This window comes from Octodon degus, unplaced genomic scaffold, assembly GCF_000260255.1.
Source record: "Octodon degus isolate 3935 unplaced genomic scaffold, OctDeg1.0 scaffold00010, whole genome shotgun sequence".
NCBI classification, from domain to species: Eukaryota; Metazoa; Chordata; class Mammalia; order Rodentia; family Octodontidae; genus Octodon; species Octodon degus.
The window spans coordinates 21,788,668-21,810,886 of record NW_004524586.1 but is presented as its reverse complement, the minus strand read 5'-3'; the positions used below and the strand labels follow the sequence as shown (position 1 = coordinate 21,810,886).

The window sequence follows — 22,219 nt, the reverse complement described above, 5'->3', positions numbered from 1 at the left end:
AAATTGTTGACCTGAGTCCCCTACAGCTCAACATAACAGCATGGCTTTACTTCTTATACTTCATTTTCACACTTTTCTGCTGGATGGTTAAGACCAAGATTAAGCAGGACCTATGCAACAAGAGTTGTAGCTTTTGGATCTGATAAGGTCAGTGAAATCCCCTCAGGATTTATCCTGAGATCCTGTACCTCAGATTTGTATATCCTTTGTCAGTGTCAGCCATGTGGATGAGTCACGGCCATTGCTTGGCCAATGTGCTCTCTGTGAAAGCCAGAGAGAATGTTTTCTTTCCATGTGACTGTCCTTAGGCACACTCTACCTTATTGTTCACTTTCCTCTTTGGCCAGATAATCTCCTTGATCAGAAAATTTGGGACACTACCGAGTTATGTGATGTTACAGTATAAGTTCTCATATGTCCTGAGTTTTAATTGACCTTAGAAGGCTAGGGCCAAAATGTTGGCTTTCCTTGTGGCCCTCCTTTTTCTTAATTTTGGTCTGCAAACTTAGGTTGTTAACCCTCCAGAAGAGAAACTTATTATTACCATACAACCTAGGCTGTTAAACTTAACTTCACTATCTGTCTGAATATCAAACATCTTAGGCATAACATGGAACAGGTATTTTTCTGTTCCCCTTCTCATTTGTACATTTTCTTCCCATTTCTCAGTGTCTAGCATACCTTTTGGCCCTTATTTACACTTTTGATTTCTCACACCAGAGAAACAATGTGGTATTTAGAAATGTTTGTCTGATTTATCTCACTTAAAAGTATGATCCCAAGGTGCATCTATTTACCAAGAAAAGTCTCAAGCTTATCTTTCTTTATGGCAGAGTACTCCATTGTATAAAAAAAATCATCTTGTGCTCACTTCGGCAGCACATATGCTAAAATTGGAATGATACAGAGAAGATTAGCATGGCCCCTGCGCAAGGATGACGCGCAAATTCGTGAAGCGTTCCGTATTTTTAAACTGGTCTGATGTAGGTAAAAGGAAAGTTGAAATCAACCCTCCTGATGATATGGAATGGAAAAAATACTAAATAAAATAATTTGTTGTCACTGTAAAAAAAATCATCTTTGTGATATCTCCTGTGTTATTGGGGTTTTATTCATAGTCTTTTCGTATACCAGTGTCTTCAGGAGTTCCACCTATTCTATCTTCTACCAGATTTACTGTGTCCATTTTAATACAGCAGCACAGTTTGCAATTGTTAACTGAATCTTGGAGATCCCCACATGCCCACAGACTGATGAATGGATAAAGAAGATTTTTTTTAATGCAATGTAATATTACCCTGCCATAAAGAATATTTAGATCTTTGATCCATTTCAATTTCAGTACAGTGCATAATGAAAGATATGAGTCTGGTTTTAATCTTCAGCATGTTGAAAAGCAATTTTTCCAGTATCATTCATTTTTATTTTATTTTATTTTATTTATTTATTTATTTATTTATTTATTTATTTATTTATTTTGGCAGAACCAGGGATTGAACTCAGGCTCTTGTGCTTGCCAGGGAAGTGCTTATTCCACTGAGCCATCTCCCCGGGCCCCTCTAGTACCATTTATTAAGGAGCCTATCTTTCTTCCAGTGAAGGTGTTTAACACAGATAAGGTGCCTGAGTATGTGTGGAGTTGTTTCTGTGACTTCTACCTATTCTGTTGATCTTTAGGCCTGTGTTTTGCAAGTACTATGCTGCTTTTTAATTACGATATCTTTGTAGTATAATTTCAATTCAGAGATTATGATGCCCCCTACCTTGCCTTTGTTGCCCAGAAATTCTTTTGCTATTCAAGATCTCTTATGGTTCCAAATGAATTTTAGGACTATTTTTTCTTATTCTATGAGATATGGTAATGGAACTTTGATTGGGGTTGCAGTAAATCTGTATAACAATTTGAAAGTATGATCATTTTTACCATATTGGTTCTTCCTACCCAAGAGCAAGGGTTATTTTTACATTTTCTGACAAATCTCCTTTTTCAGAGGACTGTAGGTTTTTTAAAAAATTTATTTATTTATTGGATACAGGGTCTCACTATGCAGCTCAGACTCACAGTGATCTTCCTGTCTCAGCCTTCCAGAGTTGGGATTAGAGGTATGTGCCACCACACCTGGTTTTGGAGCCGGTATGGCATGCAGTGCCAGGGATCAAACCTGGGTCCTTGTGCTTGCCAGGCAGGCGCTTGGACTACCGAGCTATCTCCCCAGCCAGGAGTATAGTTTTTTAATTTAGAGGTCTTTGATGTCCTTCATTAGATTGATTTCTGGGCACTGCATTTTTTTGAATGCTATTTGTGAAAGGTGTTTCCTAATTTCTCTCTCAGTGAGTTTGTTATTTGTGTACAGGAATGCTATTGATTTTTTGAGTTAGCTTCATATCCAGCTATGCTACTGAATTTGGTTATTAACTCTAGGAGTCTTTTGGTGGAGTTTTGGGGATCTTCTATAAAATGTATCATGTCATTTGCAAATAATGATGATTTAACTTCATCCTTTCCTATCTTTATTCCTGTTATTTCTCTCTCTTGTCTATTTACTCTGGCTAATGTTTCTAGAACTATATAGAAAAAGAGTAGGGATAGTGAACATCCTTGTCTTTTTCCTGATTTTGGTGTGCAAGCTTTTAGTTTTCTCCATTTAGTCTGGTGTTTGCTATTACTTTGTCATAGATGGCTTTTTATCAAATTGAGATAAATATCTTCTAATTTTCTGTAGTTTTTTTTTTAATCACATTAGACTTTGTCAAAGGCTTTTTTTGTGTCTATTGAGATGATGATGTGGCCTTTGCTTTGGTTTGTTGACCTGTAGTGTATTATATTTCTTGGTTTGCATATGTTGAACCATTCCTACATCCCTTGGTATGGTCCTACTCTCTCATGGCGTATAATCCTGACAATTTGCAGCATTCTGTCTGCCCAGTATCTTTCATGGAGGATTTTTGCATCAACTTTCCCTAGGGAGATTGCCTGTAGTTTTCTTTTTTCATTGATTCTTTTTCTAGTTTGCTTCCAGGAATGAGGTTAGGAACATTACTTTCCTTTTAGTTTTGTTAAAGAATTTCAAGAGTAGTGACCTTTTCCTGAATTTCTTACAGAATTCAGCAGTGAATCTGTCGAGGCCTGGGCTTTTCTTTGTTAGTAGGTTTTAAATTAAATTTCAATTCCATTTACAGATATTGGTTTATTTAGAAGTTTTAAAAATTATTTATTTATTTATTTGGTACAGGGTCTCACCACACAGCTTGGACTTGTAGTGATCCTCTTGTTTTCAGCCTCCCAGTGCTGGGATTACAGGTAAGCACTACCACGCCCAGACTTCGTTGCTGACTCAGCACACTGCGGGGTCAGGGCTGACATGGCTGCAGGACCTGGGGATCAAACCCTGGTCCATGCACTTGCCAAAGCAGGTGCTTAGTTTGCTGAGCTATCTCATTGGCCCATTTTACGGATTTCTGCAGCATCTATTTCAGTTTCACTCTTTTCATTCCTAAATAAAAACTCAAATAAATGGATTGGAGTCTTTTCCTTCCTTCCTTTTTTTTTTTTTTTTTTTTTTTTTGATAAGATTGGATGAGGGTTTGTCAATTTTATTGAATTTTTCAAACAACCAACTCTTTGATACATTATTCTCTGTATTGCATCCTTAGTCTTTATTGTTTTAAATTCTCCTGTGATCTTTATAATTTCTTCTCCATATATGTTTGGGGCTTTATTTGCCTTTCTTTTTCTAGAAGTTGATGCTCAACTTTAGGTTATTTACTTGAGCTTATCTTTTTCCAATATGAGGATTTACTGCTGTATATTTCCCTTGTAGGACTGCTTATGTTGTGTCTCCTCAGTTCTGGCTTGTTGTATGGTCACTATCATTTAATTGTGGAAGCTGTCTACTTTCTTCTTTAATTTCATCTGTGACTCATTGGTTGCTCAGAAGAGATATGATTTAATTTCTGTATATTTATGAAGTCCTTGTGGTTTCTTTTGCCCTTGATTTACACTTCATTGCAGTGTGGTATGGTAATAGGCATGAAATAATTTCAATTTCTTTGCCTTCACTCAACTGTGTTCTACGAGCTGATATGTAGTCTATCTGAAAGAATGTCCTGTGTGCAAGTGAAAGGAATGTGTATTTTGATGTTGAGGGGAGAACACTGTAGGCATCTACTAAATCCATTTGTTGATTACCCCTTTTTGACAGTAGGGTATTGAGGTCCCCCATTACAATTTTATTAGTGCTTATTTGATTTTTCGTGTCTGTTAATATTTTTATTTTTGGGGCTCAGCAGAATAAGCACTTCCCTGGCAAGCGCAAAGGCCTGAGTTCAATCCCCGGTTCCACAAAAAAAAAATAAATAAATAAATAAAATAAAATAATATATATATATAATTTATTGTATTTTAGGGAAGGGTCTACAGGGTGTTTAGGGTCTCACAACTAGATTGGACTCATAGTGATCCTCCTGTTTACAGCCTCCCAAGAGCTGGGATTACAGGCATGCACCACCACTTCCAGTCTCAATTGCCGTCTCAGAGCACCGCAGGGGTGGGGCCAGCATGGCAGGCCTGGGGATTGAACCCCCAGCCCCTGTGCTTGCTTGCAGGCACTTTAATCCACTAAACTATTTGGCCGGCCCTGTTAATATTTTTATATGGTTAGGTGTGCTGGTTTGGGGCATATATATTTATGACTATTGTCTCTGTCTCTGTCTCTGTCTACCTCTGTCCGTCTGTCTGTCTGTCTCTCATCCTTTCCTTTGCAAAGATGTAGTGACTTTGTCTCTTTTAATCAGCCTTGATTTGAAACCACTTTTACTACAAATAGAATGGCTACCCCTGATTTTTTCCAGGTTCCTGTCATATGAAGTATTGTTTTCCAACCTTTGACTTTCGGTCTATGAATTTATTTTTGAATTAAATGTGTTCACCATATTATTGGGTCTTGCTTCTTGATCCATTCTTCCAGTCTGTTTCTTTTGATTGGTGAGTTGAGACTATTGACATTGATGGTTACAATTGCTATGTATTGAGCTATCCTTGTCATGTTATTTTCCTTTTGTTGATTCCCCCCCACCACCACCATTTAATTTTGTTTGCCTTGCCTGGTGGATTCATTCCGTTAGAATTCATGAAGTTGTATTCTTCATTATCTCTCTCTCTCTCTTTTTTTTTTTTTTTTGGTGGAACCAGGGATTGAACTCAGGCCCTTGTGCTTGCCAGGCAAGCACTCATTCTACTGAGCCATCTCCCCAGCCCCCTCATTATCTCTTTCTACAATGTTCTTCAGAAACTTTTGGAGTGCTGGTTTCATCATGAATTTCTTCAGGTGTTCTTTATCATGGAAGTATCTTCTCTATCAATTTTGATAGACAGTTTCATGGGGTACATCAATATAGACTGGAGGTTGTTTTCTTTTGGGGCTTGAAATAATTCACTCCCAGCTCTCTGTGACTTGAGGGTTTGTGCTAAGAAGTCTGCTGTGATTCTGATGTGTGTTCCTTTTAGGCAATTTACTTCTTTTCCTTAACGGCTTTTAACATTCTGTTCTTGTGTTGAATTTCCAGAATCTGGACTATTATATGCTTGGTGTGGAATTTTTTAATATGGATAACTGAAGTTTTATATGCCTCACTTAACTGTATGTTAAAATCTTTTCCAGGGAAATTTTCTGTCATTACTCTGTGAACAAGTTTGTTTTGGTTTTTTTTTTTTCAGGTTTTTATGTTATCTGTGCCATCTCCTACTTTTTCACTGACTCTGATCAATCTTATTGTATTCTTCTTTACATCATCTAGCAGCTGTTGCATTGATTTTTCCTGCCCACCCCCTGATATTTTTAAGAAATCTTTCTTTTTGTGATCACTAATTGCCTTCTTGTCATTTAGATCTGACATTCTGTCCTCACGTTGGCTCATCCTGCTACCATATATTTTTGTTATGTGTGTGTAGTTGTCCCTTCAAAGCCTCATGCAGTCATTGAGATGCTGTTCTACAGTTTGTAATTAATTCATGATCTAAGGCTGGGATTATGGGTCTGAGTACTCCTGGGATTATGGGTGTGAGTGCTACACCCAGCCTGGAGCTGATAGTCTGAATGTAATGTAAGAGAGACAGAGACAGACTGGCTCTCTGTAGCCATTGTCGCTGCTACTCCTCCTTTTTGCTCTCTGCTCTTTGCTGCCACCATGACCAGCTGCCACCTGCCATGTGCCGCTCTGCCTTGGAGCCAGCTGAGTATGGATTGCAACCTCTAGTAACTGTGAGCTAAATAAACCTTTCCTTCCTTCATTTTGTGTGTTGGGTATTTGTCCCAGCAATGAGAGAAGAGTAACTGAGACGACTTTCAGTGGACTTGTTACTCCATTGGATATTTGTTTGACTCTGTTTCATGTATTTCATTTCATTCTTCTTTTGAGTGCTCATAGTTTCCATCATTTTCCTACATGTCTCTAGTTTTTCAAATCTCTAGAGTCAATAACCATGCTTTCGTTTTGGTCACCATCTCTGTAGTTGTCTGAGCAACTACTTCTGATTCGATTTTTTCTAGAGTCTCATTCATCTGCTTTGTTACTTTTGCTGTTATTACTTCAGAGAGCCCGGGGGTGGCTTTTGGATTGCTGCACCTCATCACCTCCTAGGTGTGCCTTTGATGAATTGGAAGTCAGAAGTTGCATCTTGCTTAAATGTCTTCCCACTTTCAATTTTTTTGGTTGACTCCTTGGGTTCATGGTTATGAGTTGCTTATGCCAGGTGACTTTATAGATAGTATTTAGAACCCTAAAGTAATGAATGTTTCTCAGGAATATCATTCAGGTGCAGCTGGCTTTTGGGTTTTGAGTCTGTTGTGAGATTCTAGCTCTTGAATTGATCGTGATGTGCGGTTGTTGCCTATTTGGCACAGCCCCTGGTTCTCTGGCACCGGCCTAGAGTATTATTACCCTCAGGCAATCTCAGTTTTGCTATACCAGGAAGGACAACTGATTAGAACAATGATCTCACCTTGGTTCATGTAGTACAATCAGCAGTAACAATAGCATCAAACACAGCCTAGCAAATGATAAACTGAAGAAACTATTAATTCTCCTCCTTTACCCATGTGAACTGTATTTGTGCTTATATAACAAAACTTAAAACAACCTAGAAAATTGTGTATAGTAAATATGCCTCCCATATGGCAATTTTACCCTCTGGGGAGAAAATTTAAAAGGGATGAGGGGGCTGGTGAGATGGCTCAGTGGTCTAAAGCACCTACTTAGAACAAGTTTAGCAAAGCACAGGGATCGCAGTTCAATCCCCAGCACCACATGCCAGCCAGCCCCGCTCCCTGGTGGGCTGAGCTGGCCACACACACACACACACACACACACATAAATAAATAAAATTTAAAAAATAAATAAATAAATAAATAAATAAAAGGGATGAGGGGAAATTTTTGAGTAATAAAAGAAGAGTAAGACATTAGAAGCAAAGCTGGAGGATGAAGGACAATTACACCAACTTCGGAAAACTGGTGAAAAAAACAGAAGGGAAAAAGAGAAGAAAGAAATAAAGGAACAGACTAGAGCAACAACTACCAAAAACTCAAAGCACTGTTCATACTCATATAAAAACAAGAACAAAAATCAAGAAAAAAAAGAAAAAGAAAAAAAACCCACAGAAATGAAATATAAGAAAAAGAAAAGAAGAAAAGGAATGTCTTTCAGAGCATGCTTCTGCTGTCACCGTTAGACGGAATGGGCAAACAGAGCCCAGATCCATGTGATTAATCCAGCAACCTGGCCCATGCTAATCATGGGGTGGTGGGTAATCCCAGGAAGCCTGCCCTTTTAGTTGCACTGGAATTCGGGCTACTTTCTGGCTGTGAGGCTGGCACCTGATTTGTTCAGCCCACAACCCTCCACAGGCCTCCTGCTGGCTTCCATTCAGCTCCTTGACTCAGTTCTCTCTCCCTCTGACTCTAGAGCTGCTAGGTGGAGCCAGCTCACAGCTGCTCGGTGTTCCCAGCTCATTTGGCCCCTCTCCAAGAGGGCTAGTGGCCAACTGCCCTCTCCTGAGGGACATCTGAGCCTGACTAACTCACCAGCCACTGCAGTCTGCTGGGTCCACTGCTCTGTTCCGCTATTGGTACCTCCTTGGAGGACTCTAGGGTGGCCAGTAGTCACTTTGCTTCTGCAGGTTCAAGCCCCCCTCCCACCAGTGAGTCAAGGCGCAGGGAGAACATGCGGCTTGCCACCTCCTTTCTGCATTGACGTCTCTCCCTTTGCTCTCACTGTGGGCTCCAGTTCTTACCTCGGATCCTTGTTTGGCCCTAGGGCCTCACCTCCCTCCTTCTCTCTTCCTCATGTTGCTGTGGTCCAGTGTCTGGACACCAAATCCCCGAGAGGCTGTCCCTCTGATGGCCAGCATCCCACCATTTTCCCAGAAGCTCTCAGGTCTATTTTTTGTCTTCTGAGTGATTTGATCTCTCTCTCTCTCTCTTTCAGCCCCAGCAGGTTTTTCTTCTGGGCCAATATCCACATCCCTAACTTGAGCCACCTTTCCTGGGAGAGGTCTCTGGTGCCATCCGGAACCTGAATGAAAGCCTCCAGCTCCCTTCTCTGAAGGCAGCCGGGGGCCTCCAGGGTCACCTGTTCCTTTCTCTGCAGGTGTGTGGACACGATGATAAAAGCGCTCACATCAAGCACCATCAAGAACTTCTACCTGGCCGGCTGCCAGGTGAGAAACCTGGCTTCTGGGCGGTGGGCGCGGAGGGCCGGCGAGTTTGAAGAGCGCCTCAGAGTCTGAGGTTCTGCCTGCCAGGCCCAGCTCCAGTGAGTTCATGCCTAGGCGCCAGTTTAAGGGTAGAATGATTTAATTTTGCTAAGTGAATACATTTTTTAAAACATCTATTTTTTGGGCTGGCCAAATAGCTCAGCAGATTAAAGCACCTGAAAGCAGGAGCTGAGACCAGAGAATCACTAGGAATCTGAGCTGTGTAGCAAGACTCTGTGCCAAGTAAATAAAAGATTTTTTTAAAAAAAGGTAGGGAGGGGACAACTTTAGGGTAGGAATCAATACTGGTGACCTTTCCCATCACTGAGATACAGTACCTACAATTTAAAGGAGAAGAGCTTTAATTTAGCTCAGTGTCAGGAAGTGACTCAGTACATAACTGATAGGCTCCGAGGCAGAAATCTCATGGCAGAAGGATGTGATGGAACAAAGCTGCTTAGTTCACAGCATCGAGGAAGCAGAGTAGGAGAAGAGTGTCTGAGAAATGGGTGGAGACCGTATACTGCACCCGAGGCCAGACCTCACGACCCAGGTGGGCGCGTGGAAGAGCCTGCTTTATCAGTGTGCTTAGCGTTCCTTAACCAAATGAAGTCGACACATCAGGATTCATAGCCACCAAGAAACTTCCTTATCAAAGTACAAAAACCTTCCAGAACATTCTTTCTGGAACCATGAGACCTTGTCCCACCTGGGCCCAGTGTGCCAATGTCGAGAACAAGTGATACAACCACCTTTCAGCCTCACAGGAGAGGAAAGGTACCAAGTGCCCGGGGTGCTGGGCTACTGAGGAGAAGTTCCTCCGACCCCTGCTCCCTCTCTCCTCCGGATTGCAGCTCCCTCCCTGGGGCCACCATCAACCTAAAGACACTCATTCCCTGAGACAGACTCATGTAAGGGAAACACCCAATCTGAGCACTGCCAGCGTGCCAGGAAGGTTCTTACTGCCACCTCTACGAATATTCTAAAGGCCTGCTTGCCAAAACGGCCATGCGGTCCTCACCTTTATGGTGTTAAAAGTCACTCTTAGTGACATCTTTCCATTATGGTCATTGTCCCCAGGCCCTGAAGACATACAAGGTGTGCTAATATTCTCTCAAGGTCCCTGGCTTCTGGGAGCCTTTTCTATGGCCCCTGTCCTTTAGTTTTTGCTTCTACAATGTGTAATATGATGGTCTCAGAGCTCCACATGGAGTTTCCCTCCCATGCCCTTCCAGGTCCGGTTTCTGATCCCAGTCTAGGTATTTCAGCGTTCAGAGTGTGTGGTCAGGCAGCCTGAGTGTCCAGCTCAACCGCTTACTAGCGCATAACTGCAGGAAGAGCTCAAACCTGGCAGCCTTAGTTTGTCCAGTAAAGTAGGTGTAATAGGGAGCTGACCTCCCAAGGTTACAATGAAGATTGGTTTAAATCACACAACTGCAATACCCTGAGCATAGTAAATGTCTGCTGCTATAATTTGCATGTTTTGCACAGATTTGGTATTATCCCTACAGCAAGACATTTCCCAAGCATGCCTGTAGCATCACTGAGTACCAGCAGAGGGCGCTAAGAGTCGGTTCCTTCATCAAGGGGCTTGCTTTGCTTTCTCAGTACAAAGACGAACGGCTCATCAAGGCCTGCGAGAAGTGGCTGGAAATGAATTTGGTCCCTCTGCTGGGGACACAGCTCCACCTCCGCCATATCCCACAGGATCTTCTCCACAAGGTGCTGCAGTCACCCAGGTCAGAGCTGGTTTGGGAAGTGCTGGCTCCAGGATGGGCATGGGAGGAAGCCAGGATGGGGAATGCTTCAGTGAGGGCTCTGCCCAACCCCTGCTGGCCTTGTCTGTGTCACCATCACTCGCGATTCGCAGCCTTCTGCTCTCCCAGATAACCTGGTCCCTGGTGGGAGTGGACCCTCAGGGTAGTGTGAGATAGATTGACCTAAGCAAGAAAAATGACCATCCAACATGACCAGAGTAATATTTTTTTCAAAGTCCTGATGACAATAATGCATGTCCTTGTGAAAAGTTTGCAAAGCAGAGAAAGTCAGGAAAAGGAGAAAGAAACTCTCACACTAAATCATTTGCTATTTCCAGCCCTGATTCCTCTGTTGAGTAGTGTGGTGCCCAGATGCCTACCTGCTTGATCCTGTGGACCGCTGAGACTAAAACCCAACTCACAGTGTCTCTTGCCCTTGCTTGTATTTCCACCCACCCACTGTTCCTGGCCCATCCACTGTATGCTTAAGTTGTAGCCTGGGGAGCCCTCTGGGTACCACTTTGACTTCACCTTGACCACAAGAACACTTCCGCTTCCAAACTAAGTTCAAGCCTACGGGCCTCTCTCCATGGGCACCAGCCAAGGCCAAACTTCCATAGTCTGTCATCTCAACCACTAGCTCAGTGTCTTGGTTCTGGTCTTGTACCCCTTCCGAGCACATCTGGTTCCTGCATCCAACGCACCAAGCAGCAGTCAGGACGGGCCTTCCTTAGCTCTTCTCAGGCCTCGGTATACCTGGTCCTTCTGCCTCAGATACTTGACACTGCCAGCTCCTCTGCCTCTTGCCAGCAGTTCATAAAACCATTTCTAGTTGTTGACTTTTCTATTATTTCCAGGGTTCTACCAATATAAACATCCATCAAGGTTCTACCAATCCAGATGTCTACCTTGATGGTGAATATCCATCAAGGCACATTTTTTTCCCACACAAGATGATTTTCCTGCATTGCATTTTTTTTCTTTTTCTTTTCTTTTTTTTTTTTTTTTTTTTTTTCTTTTTTTGGCAGAACCAGGGATTGAACTCAGGCCCTTGTACTTGCCAAAGAAGCCCTTATTCTACTGAGCTATCTCCCCAGCCCCTGCATTGCATTTCTGCAAGTGAAATTACTACAACGAAAGGACTTTCTATTTGCAATTAGTCATTAAAATACTTTATTGGAAAGTGATTTGGGCATCTGGGGATATAGCTCAGCAGTTTAAGCATCTGGCTAGCAAGCACAAAGTCCCGAGTTCAATCCCCAGTATTAAAAAAAAAAAGTTTTCAAACTTAAGGAAAAAGAACAATACAAACAATATCTATGCAAGGACCAGCCAAAAAGCTCAAAGGATTAAAAAGACTGCAAGCAGGTGCAGGGGCCGGGGGTTCAATCTCTGGCCCTGCAGTGTGGGTCCCACCCCTAGTGAGATCCTGAACACTCTGTAGCCCCTTCCCTAAAATACAAAAAAAAAAAAAAAAAAAAAAATCTATGCAGTGTTTCCTCCACTTGTGATGGACTTAATTCCAAGTTTAAGCCACTTGCAAATTGAAACACCTTAAATTAAAAAAAAAAAATCATTTATCTAACTGCCCCCCCACACCATGGACACACAATGACACAGTCCATACTAGGGAATCAGTTGTTCACTGCCCTGGTCTCATGGCTGGCTGAGAACAGTGACTCACTGCCGCTGCCTGACAGCATGACACAATAGTTATCAATAGCACAAAAAGATCCAAATTCAAACTGTGAAGTACAGTTCCTACTGAATGGATAGAGCTTTCCTAACATCGCAAAAATGAAAAGCTGTAACTCAAACTATCACAAGCTTGGACGGAGTCATCCTATTAATTTCTGCCCTATTTGCTTTATTATTTGCATGTCTATTTGTATCTCCTGACACCCATGGGGTTTTTTTTCCTGAACTATTTGAGGATAAACTGCATCCATCATGCCCCTTTACTACCAAATGTTTCAGAGTTTATTTCCTAGGAAAAAGAATTCGATACAATCACAGAGCAATTGTCAATGTCGGGAAATTTATCACTGAGAGAAACTTTTCTATCAGTGAACCAATATGACCTTCAATAGCATTCGCCACCTTCTGATGCAGAATTCATCGCGCGTAGTTGCCAAGTCTCTTTGGGAGTCTTTTGAAAATGTCCTTGGTGCTCAGGGCCAAGCTTCCACAGTTGTGTTCTTTTTGGGTGAATTTCAGAAGTGAAGACTAAATTCTACTAAAAATCTTAGCTGTATATTGGAAAATAAGTGTTTACTTATCTTTATAACCTGGAAATTGCTCTGCTTCCAGAAATTGGATCTGAGATGTATTTTGTCCCAGGTTATTAACATATCCCAGGGACTTGAGTATACTAAGTGGCACACAATGCCCTTACATTTGCAGAGACCTGAGGTTGGTAAGACAGCATCCAGGTGCTGAGGGAGACCACCTTCTCTTAAGACTCAGGGGGCTGGGAACATAGCTCAGTGTAGAGTGCTTGCCTAGCCTGTTCAAGACCCTAGTGTGTCTGAGGTGGAGGTTGGGGTGTGGGGCAGAGATGAAGGAGGAAGATGAGGAAGAGGAGAGGGGAAGAGGGCAAAGAAGAAACCCCCCTCAAGACCCTGGACCCAGGGCACTAGAACTCCCCACAGTCATTCTGCTGCAGTCCCTCTGCTTTTCCCACTCATCTACCCCCACCCTCTCTCCACCCACACAAAACTGTTGAAGAACAACTAACCATGGTATCTCTTAGACCTTTCATAGCATGGTCCCTTCCTTGGAAGGGCTGAGTTGTCCCATCCTGGTAGCATTTAATCAGAAAGAACAAAAATATCTGACCACAACCAGAACATTGGTGACGGTATGGGCCTGAGAAAACACATTCTGGGGAGGAAAAGAGGTCAAGAGCATGATGTGGCACATGTCTAGACTTGCCAGCCTGGGCAGACATGACTGAGGTGGAGCAGCCCCGCCCCTCAGGCTCCCCAGGCAGCGTCTGCGGAGTCCAGCGCTGTCCTGCTGAGGAGGGCCAAGCTCTGCGTGGCCTCAGGCATGGCACCGGCCCTGGAGTGGGCAAGGGCAGGATGACTGGGCTCATGGCCATCGTATCAGCTGTTGTTGACCTCCAGGGGCCCCCTACTTTACAGCGCAACTGTCAGAAACTGAACCAGGTTTGGGACCTCACTGAGGCGCTGCCACTCACCCTTGATTAAAAGTGGCTGAGCTCTTCTGGAGCACTTCCTGGCAGGAGCTGTGCTGTGTGTGCTAGCCCTTTTAGTTCTCACAGCCTCACGGAGTAGGGATAATTACTATCCCGCAGATAAGAAGGCTAATGAAACTGTACATGATGGTGCAGCCTGTTATCCAGCTTTCTGGGAGGCTAAGGAAAAAGGATCGCCAAACTCGAGCCTAGCCTGGGCAACTTTGCAAGGCCATATTTTGAAATAAAAAGTGAAAAAAAGGCTGGGGATGTGGCTCAGTGTGAAGGTCCTGAATTCAATCCTTGGCATAAAAATAAAGCTAATGAAAGGCTGGGCAGGCCTTTACTGGCTCAGGAATCCGTGCCCTGCCTGCTGTTACTCGATCCTTGTAGACTTCATTTCCACTCACCATGACCTGCTTCCTTGTTCGTCATGGAAGCTGAAGAGTCCAAGCACCTGGATGAACTCAGTGAGGCCTGGGGTGACATTCGAAGTCTCTCAGTCCCAGCATGGGAAACATGGAAGCCCTAAACCACTCAGTGAGGGAGACAGCATCCCTCAGCACCACTTAGCTGCTCCTTCACCCGCCTACTGTCACCTGACCCCCAGCCGTGACCACAGATGTTTGGAATATCTGCTTCTGAGCAGATGCTGTAACTTCTGTGTCATTCACTCTTTCCTGTCTGAAAATCCTTTGACTTCATCTTTTTTGGGGTTTTGCTTTCCATCTTGTAAACAACCTCCTGGGTATACACAGATATACACAGTTTTCCTGACCTCCTGGGCCTCAGTTTTAATTTATTTACCTAAACATTTGGTATTTGGTTAACTTTCTCCTTAAAAGTCACCTCCAGGTTAACCTGTTCTCATAGCTCTAATTTATGAAAACGTATTTTCAAATTCTGTTTCCCTCACTCCCTGTAGACTTCAGAGAATGGAGACCTCAGAGTGCTGTCTAGCTGACGTCTACACAAAAGCGGTCCTACGTCCCCGTTCCCAATTCTCATGGCTTCTTCTTGATGGTCCAATGAGTCTCAAGGTTTTATCAGTTCCAAGTTCCCACCCTGTCCTCCTTGTCATCTCTGTCCCAAGCTTTTCCTCCAGGGTAGGACAATAAGTGCCTCCCACTAGTTTCCAGAACACTAGTAAGCAGGCACTTAGCTTGTGCAATAGTTACTCAAGTAAGGTGTCTATAGTGAACAATATCAGTACCTCCTGACTACCGAGGACTTGTTGTGTACAGAACACTCCAAGTGGGTTATCTAGACGAAACCATTCCCATAGTAACTGAGTAGGGTAGGTACTGTCCCTTGCCTTTTCTTTGCCTGTGAAAATTTACTGGAAATGAAAGGATTGGCTGAAGATTCCCCCATACAGCAGGACAGTTGGGAGTGAGCCCAGGCCAGCATGGCCACAAAGCCGTGGCTGGTACCAGCCTGCTAATGGGCTATACATAGCTTGGGTTTTATTCCCCATTGATGGTCAAAATCAGTAAGGAGGGTTGGGGAGACAGCTCAGTGGCATAAGCACCTGCCTCACAAGCACAAGGTCCTGAGTTCGATCTCCAGTATCATAAACAAATAAATAAATAAATACAATTCTTAAAAAATCACTAAGGAATTTTTTTTTTTTGGTGGAACCGGGGATTGAACTCAGGCCCTTCGCTTACCAGGGAAGCACTTATTCCACTGAGCCATCTCCCCAGTCCCTCACTAAGGATATTGATCTTATTCTTATTGTAGAAAATTTATAAAGGTAGAACAATTATTTAAAACACAATTGCATAATCACATTGGATGAATGCCCCCTAATGAATAAATAGTAACATTTTGTCATAAATTAAGAAATAAAATCTTAGTAATAAAGCAGGTCACCCCTGTTCTTTTCCCAATCCTATTCTCTTACTAAAGATGATCAAACCATATCAGTAACTTACGCAGACCTGAGCCATGTGATTAAACACTTAGAACATATATATGTATCCATATCCGAGGCATAATGTTGCCTTTCAAAGGTTTAAACTTCAAATCAGCATCGTCATGGTGGTTGTAGTGACTCAGCAGCTTAGTCACTAACGCCACGCCAGGTTGATCTGTTTGTGTCTAATTCACATTTGTAGCTTTCACTGTTGTACAGGTTCAACACATGAATACACGGTGACCTTCATTGCTTTCTAAAAGCCTTCGGTTTCATCAGTGTTTCTCTGTGATAACCAAGGCTCTGCTAGGTAGCCCGCTCCCAACTTGTTCATATCGGCATGGCTGTCTCTATATTCAAAAGGAGGCTTTTATAGTTCATAGGTAAATTTCTTGACAATAAAATAAAAAGGTCCTCCAAAAGACACCTTCTTCTTCTAAAGAGCCAACACAATTTACACTGCAAGCACTACCATTATAAACACGCACAACACAGCTCAGTTATCTCCTCTGGCGGAGGCAGGCTTGGTGTGGCTGTGAGCGAGGCCATCACAGCTCTTAGGTGAAGGAAAATGTGTGTGGATGTCTTTGGTGTGGTTACTTGCCACAAGACTTTCTGATTCCTTGGGGTACTGATACTGACCTAAAAGCAGAAAGCTTTAATAACTGTCTTTTCCGTATGAAGCCAGGATTCCAAGACATGGGGTCCCAACTCGGCCCCAAGTCACTGCTAGACCCTCTTTGGTAAGATCTCAGAGACCCTCTGGTCTTGTGGACCTCAACCATATAGTCTTCTCTGGAAAGCATACAGCTGCCAGACCCAGATGGCAAAGTTTGTTGTGGGGATATTGCACCCAGAGGCACCTCAGCGTCTCCCTTTTGCCTTGTTGTGTTGCCCAGAAACGGACCAGCTTGGTCCTGTGGGGTCAGATCCAGGCTTGTGCATCTGAAAGCTAATCTGGGCATCTCTTGGTGGTCTAAAAACCAAGTAAGGGGAAAGAGACTGTTCTGCTCTGTCCATGAGAAGGGGGCAGGTGACATTTGCATTGCCCTTTGGAGTCATGGTTGAGCTTTAGTTTCATCCACTATGACCCCTTAGAGTGGTGAATAAAGAGGCTGTGCCATGTTTTACATTATGTTAGCAGAGGATGCTGGGGAAACTGCTAGGGGAGCTGCTGGTCCTTGCTTTGTAGAGCTAACACTGTACAGCATGGCAGCTTCTCCTTGGCACCATGAGTTCAGGACTCCTGCTGCTGTGGTTTCCAAGTGTGAGTGGGCTCTGGCACCAGGACCTGGCCTTAGCCCTTCCAAGGAAGAGCCGCCAATTGCTGAGCACCTTGCCTTGAGCCAGGCACTGTGTGAGGCACATGGTTTACGTGTGGTTAGCAGAATAATGACCCCAAGGACACCAAGGTTCTATCTGCAGAATGTGTGATTCTGTCAGATTGTATGGCACAAGGGATTAAAGCTGCAGATTGACTAAAGATTGCCAGTCAACTGACTTCTGAATGAAAGATTATCCTGAGTGTTCAGGGTAAGCCCAGTGCTATCACAGGAGTCCTTTAAACCTGATGAGGGAGGTGGGAGAGTCAGAGCCAGAGTGAGATTGGAAGATGCCGTGACGCTGGCTTGAAGATCAAGGAAGGGGCCATGAGCCAAGGAGAGTAGGCTCCTGCCAGATGCTGTAAAAGGCTAGGAAATGATTTCTTGGAGGGGGGAGAGGGCCTGCTAGAACCGGGTCAGGAGTCCAGTAAGACCCATTTTGTGCTTCTGACCTCCAGAACTCTAAGGCAGTAGATTTTTGTTGTTTGAAGCCACTCAGTTTGGGACAAAAGCAATAGGAAGCACATACAATATGTCAACTTCTTTGGCTTTCACTCTCCCCTGAGCAGCTACCATTGCTGTTTTCCATGGATGAGAAAATTGCAATTGCAGAGAAGTTTTGCAACGTAGAAGACATTACAGAGCCACACCCTGGTCCAAGCCCAGAATGGTGTGATGTTAGGCAAATTGTCCACATTCACATGTGGGTCAGGGCCAGGTTTGGGTGTGGCCAGTAAGGCACTCACTGGGGGTGCAAAATTTAAGGGAAGTACTGAAAAACTCAGGTGTTAAATTATATTTTTGTGCAATGTTTTAAAATCAAAAGCCACAGTTAATAAAATTTTAAATAAATTTCTACATCTATAAAAGTAAATTTTATACCCCAACTTTGTGGGATTCTGTGTGGATTTAGTTTTCAAAATCCACACAAAACACCTTGTGAACACTTAGAGCTCATTAAATGGTGACATTGTGGGAGCGCAGTTGGGCAGCTCGAAGTATAGAGCCCAACATCAGGCTGCTGTGGGTTGAGTCTCAGCTCTACCATTTACCCAGAGAGGGATCGTAAGTAAGTTGTTTAGTGTCTTATCTGAGCCACCAACAGACTCACTCACAGTGGTGTTGCTTCACTTCTAAACTCACTATGCATGGTGTATCTTGTTTGTCTGTCCTAAAATTCTTCTCCATCTTTTATTTTGACCAGGTTGTTTACCTTTAGCGAGTTTCATCTTGTGAAAACCTTACTTTTGTGGGTCTACTTGCAACTAAACAAAAATATCCAGGTTATGCCAATCAATGAGACTCTGCTGACCTATTTTAACAGGTAATATTATGTAGTTGTGGCTGATGAAAGCCACATACGCTGGGAGTTTGTTATTGTTGTTCGTAGTATCATGGGACAAGTATCAGTGATATTATTTTCATAGCAGCGTATAAAAGGCATAGAATGCAACTATCCCTACAGGGCCTAAGCTCAGAGCTTACCTTTGGGCCACTGGAGTGTTTGGAAAAGTAAATAACACGTGGGATGATATGAGATGACTGCGTGCTTCTGGGAACTTGAGTTTCCAGTAGTAGACATGACGCAAATTTCCTTTTGCTCAGGAAAATTACCATGCTACACTGGCCTTACAAACTTCACCTTTTAATGTACTTAAATAAGACCATTTCATTCTCATCTATTTTTCACAATGTATAAAATTCTGGGTTTTCTCTGGGAAAAAAAAAAATCAACCCACTCAAATGTGCAATGATTTCATAGCGTTTTCCCAGTTTCTTATACTCCCTAAACTTATAAGATCTAAAATTCATATGCTTTAGCTTCTAAGTGAAAAGTGGCAGTCACATCACTGTAAAAAGCACGTTCTACTCAGTATCCTAGTTTATCTGCTTAATTCTTAGGAGTTGATTTTTATTACTCCCATATTATGGATGAAAAAAGTGACAAAGAAATATGTCTGAGACCACACAGAGTGATAATAAGGAGCTGACCTGAACCCAGCTCTGTCCAAGCACAAGAGGCGCTGCTGTCCGTTTAGAGCAGCAGGGTGTGTTGTTCCTTTCTGGTGTCCATGACAGCTGTTCAGTGGTAGTGCCCCAGGTACGCAGTTAGAAAGACCCCAAGGCTGTCTCCAGATGTAGTGCAGTGTTAGCCAAGTGCTTCTAAAATTACTTTGAAGGCCACTTTCTTTTTGTTTCTCTGATCCTTTCTGCCAGTGAGTGTTTTCTGTCCATCCAATCAAGAGTGTCCTCTTAGCAAGGTCTGTTGTGGCCAGCTAGGGTGGGGGTGGAGCATGGTAGAATGAAGGTAACTGCTGGGCCCATTTCTATGTCTCCTTTGCTTCTGTGTCAGTCACTCATTGTCACTGTAACAGAATATCTCAGATTATAAACTTTCATTTTGGTTCACAGTTTCAGAGGTCTCAGTCCATGGTTTGTTGGTGTGTTATATTTGGGGCTGTGTTGGGGCAGAACATTGTGGGGAAAGTGCATACAAGAGCGAAGCTGCTTACCTCATGGCGGTGGAGAAGCACAGAGAGGAAGGGGCTCCAATGGACGGCACATGGCCAGTGACCTAACAGTCTTCCATTATTCTGCCTCCTCAGAGTTCCACCACTTCCCAGTAGCACCGCAGGCCAGGAACCAAGCCTTTATCACCTGGCCACTGTGGGGACATTTCCAATCCAAATTATAACACTTCTGTCAAAACTTTATGAAATAATGCTTACCTCATCCAAGCTGGCTGACAAATACAGAGGCGCTGAAGCCACAGACGGTCCCAGATGGCTCTCAGAGAGCCCTTCCAACACAAGAACTCACTGGTAGCGACACCTTCATCATCAGGCTCATGTTTGTTTTCCTGACATGAGCAGGAATGGGGACCTCCAAGCATGATGTGGCATGTTCCAGGAAGGAAAGGCGCACTGTTTCTTTTGCACATGTGAGTTGAGTAGACAAATGAGTCTTCACATATTAATCAGCGGTTTGACCTGTGTAAGCCAAGTTTCATTTCCACTGTTTTGAAGCATTGAATCCATTCCTGGAACATCTTGGCACCACGTTAACTAAAAGCCTGTTTTTTTCTGTCTGTTATTTGGGGAAAGCTATATTCAGTGCCAGAATTACATGTAGTGTGCTTAGTTTGTGTATAATTTGCTTTGAACCCAAATGTTCAAGTCCTCCCTCCTCCCTCTTTTAATAGCCCACAAGACAACCTTTCCAGTGAGTCACACGCACCAGGGGGACTTGCTGCTTGGCTGCAGGTCAGCTCTCATCCTGAGAACTCTCCACATCAGGAGATAGGAAATGAGCTAGAGTTGGGTGATTCATAAATGTTGTGTTTTGGGTTCAAGAGAAACATGTGGGAAGGGGGAAGCTGAGGTGTATGGGCCCCTCCACCAAAGGTGCCCCTCCAGGGCACCCCTCAGGGCTCCTCCCTAGAGCGTAATGTGAAGGGGCACTCCTCCTCTTCCTCCTCCTCCCCCCTCCCCTCCTTCCCCTCCTCCCCTCTCCCCCTCTTCCTCCTCCTCCCCACCCCCTCCTCCTCCGCCTCCTCCGAGTTTTCCATCTCCCTCTGAATCCACATGGACTTGGTTCTGACCCCAAGTGTCAGCCTCACATCTCAGCATCCCATTTCCCCAACCCCCTGCTTCTGCACAATGTCTCTTGTAGAGAACCATTTGCTCGTACCCAAAAGTAATACTGGTATCTTAGCAAAGGACAGCTGTCACGGCTTTTCACACAGCCTGCTAGGGTCCCTCACTCCCCCCTCTCCACTTCTGTCCTCTATAGGGAGCTTGGATTAGAATGGGAGAAAGGGGAAATCCTCACCCAAATTCTTGCATCTGCCCATGACCTCTTAGCTTGGAGGACCATGTAGCTCATTTTTAGAACTGTGAATGACTCCTCCTGTCCTAGCTCACTCTTTTGTCCCAGAGCAGTGGCACCTCTCAGGTGACCCCTTATCAGAGGCCTCCATCCTGTAACTATCCCCCTTCACCAAGGGATCAGCCTTTACTTCTCCTGCCCACACCACTCAGGGCTGCCGTGCGTCATGTCTCAATCTGTTTCTGGTGAGGGGCTCCCTAAAGAGCCTCGGAGACAACCCCTTAAGGTCCTTGGTTCAAATCATGCCTTGTCTCCCTAGATGTATTGTAGAAGCTTAAAGACAAGGTTTATGATCTTTTACTTCCACCTTGCCTGGCACCTTTCTGGGCATAGCATAGTATATCGAATGGTGAGGCTCCATGAACTATTTTTATGTGGCTCAACTTTCTTCAGAGAAGTGTGTCTTAATATGCTGGCACAAAATTCAGAAGACATGATGTTTGTAGCAACTTGAAATAATAGGAATGACAGGCAAGAATGCAGCTTGACAGATGGGTAGTATGATTCCTGGCAATGGTGGAGGGAACCTTGTGTGTACTCACTGTCAGTTTGGGCTTGGAATAGGTCACCGCGACAGTGGAGCTTCAGTGACCAATGAGGCCACAGGACAGGGCTAACCAAAGAAGATCCATGGGAAGACATGCCAGAGAGTTTAAAGACAGGAGACAGAATGCAGGTCTTCCTTAGAAATGAGGAAGGTTGGGTCCGGGGAGACGGCTCAGTAGAGTAAGCACTTGCCTGGCAAGTGCAAGGCCTTGAGTTCAATCCCTGGTTCCACCAAAAAAAAGAAAGAAAGAAAGAAAGAAAGAAAGAAAGAAAGAAAGAAAGAAGAAAGAAAGAAAGAAAAAAAGAAATAAGGAAGGTAATTGGCAGTGTGTAAAGTTGCAAAGATTGATGGAATGATTTAAGCAGCGGAATGGTGGATAAGCCATCTTGTCCATCCAAAGCAGGCAGATGGACATTCTGAGGCTGTCATGTTTTAGGGATCTCCAAAGTGGGACTGTCATGATGTGACAGCAGTTGAATAAGCCTAGAAATGACAGTTAACAAGGGCCTGTGAGTCTACTAGATAGAAGAGGGCCTGTACCTGTGGAGCTGGCGTGGCCAACCTAGCACCTGAGAAGAGGGCTGGGAGCAGTAACTGAAGAAAATGGCTCAGAGAATCCATTTCTCATCTGTCCTGGCAGCGTCCTAAGGCAAGCTAGAAGGAGAGAAAGATGCATAGCCAAGCTTTTCTACTCCTAGTTTTTTTTTTTTTAATTGATGTTTTTCTCAATCTTTTGTTCAGTCATTCGAGGAATATTCTCTCTCTCTCTCTCTCTCTCTCTCTCTCTCTCTCTCTCTCTCTCTCTCTCTCTCTCTCTTTTTTTGGCGGAACCGGGG

General features: G+C 43.7%; 1 protein-coding gene and 1 non-coding gene across 2 annotated transcripts in view; both read left to right on the top strand.

Moving 5' to 3' along the window:
* The window catches only part of Btbd16 (BTB domain containing 16), a 72,162-nt gene that overhangs the window by 23,875 nt on the left and 26,068 nt on the right, over positions 1–22,219 (top strand). The window contains exons 8-10 of the mRNA XM_023709077.1: positions 8,647–8,716; positions 10,361–10,491; positions 18,153–18,272. Of these exons, the coding sequence (XP_023564845.1) occupies positions 8,647–8,716; positions 10,361–10,491; positions 18,153–18,272 (321 nt within the window). The remainder of the gene's footprint in view (positions 1–8,646; positions 8,717–10,360; positions 10,492–18,152; positions 18,273–22,219) is intronic.
* On the top strand, positions 864–970 carry LOC111815037. Its single transcript, XR_002819850.1, has one exon. It is a non-coding gene; the product is annotated as a U6 spliceosomal RNA (small nuclear RNA).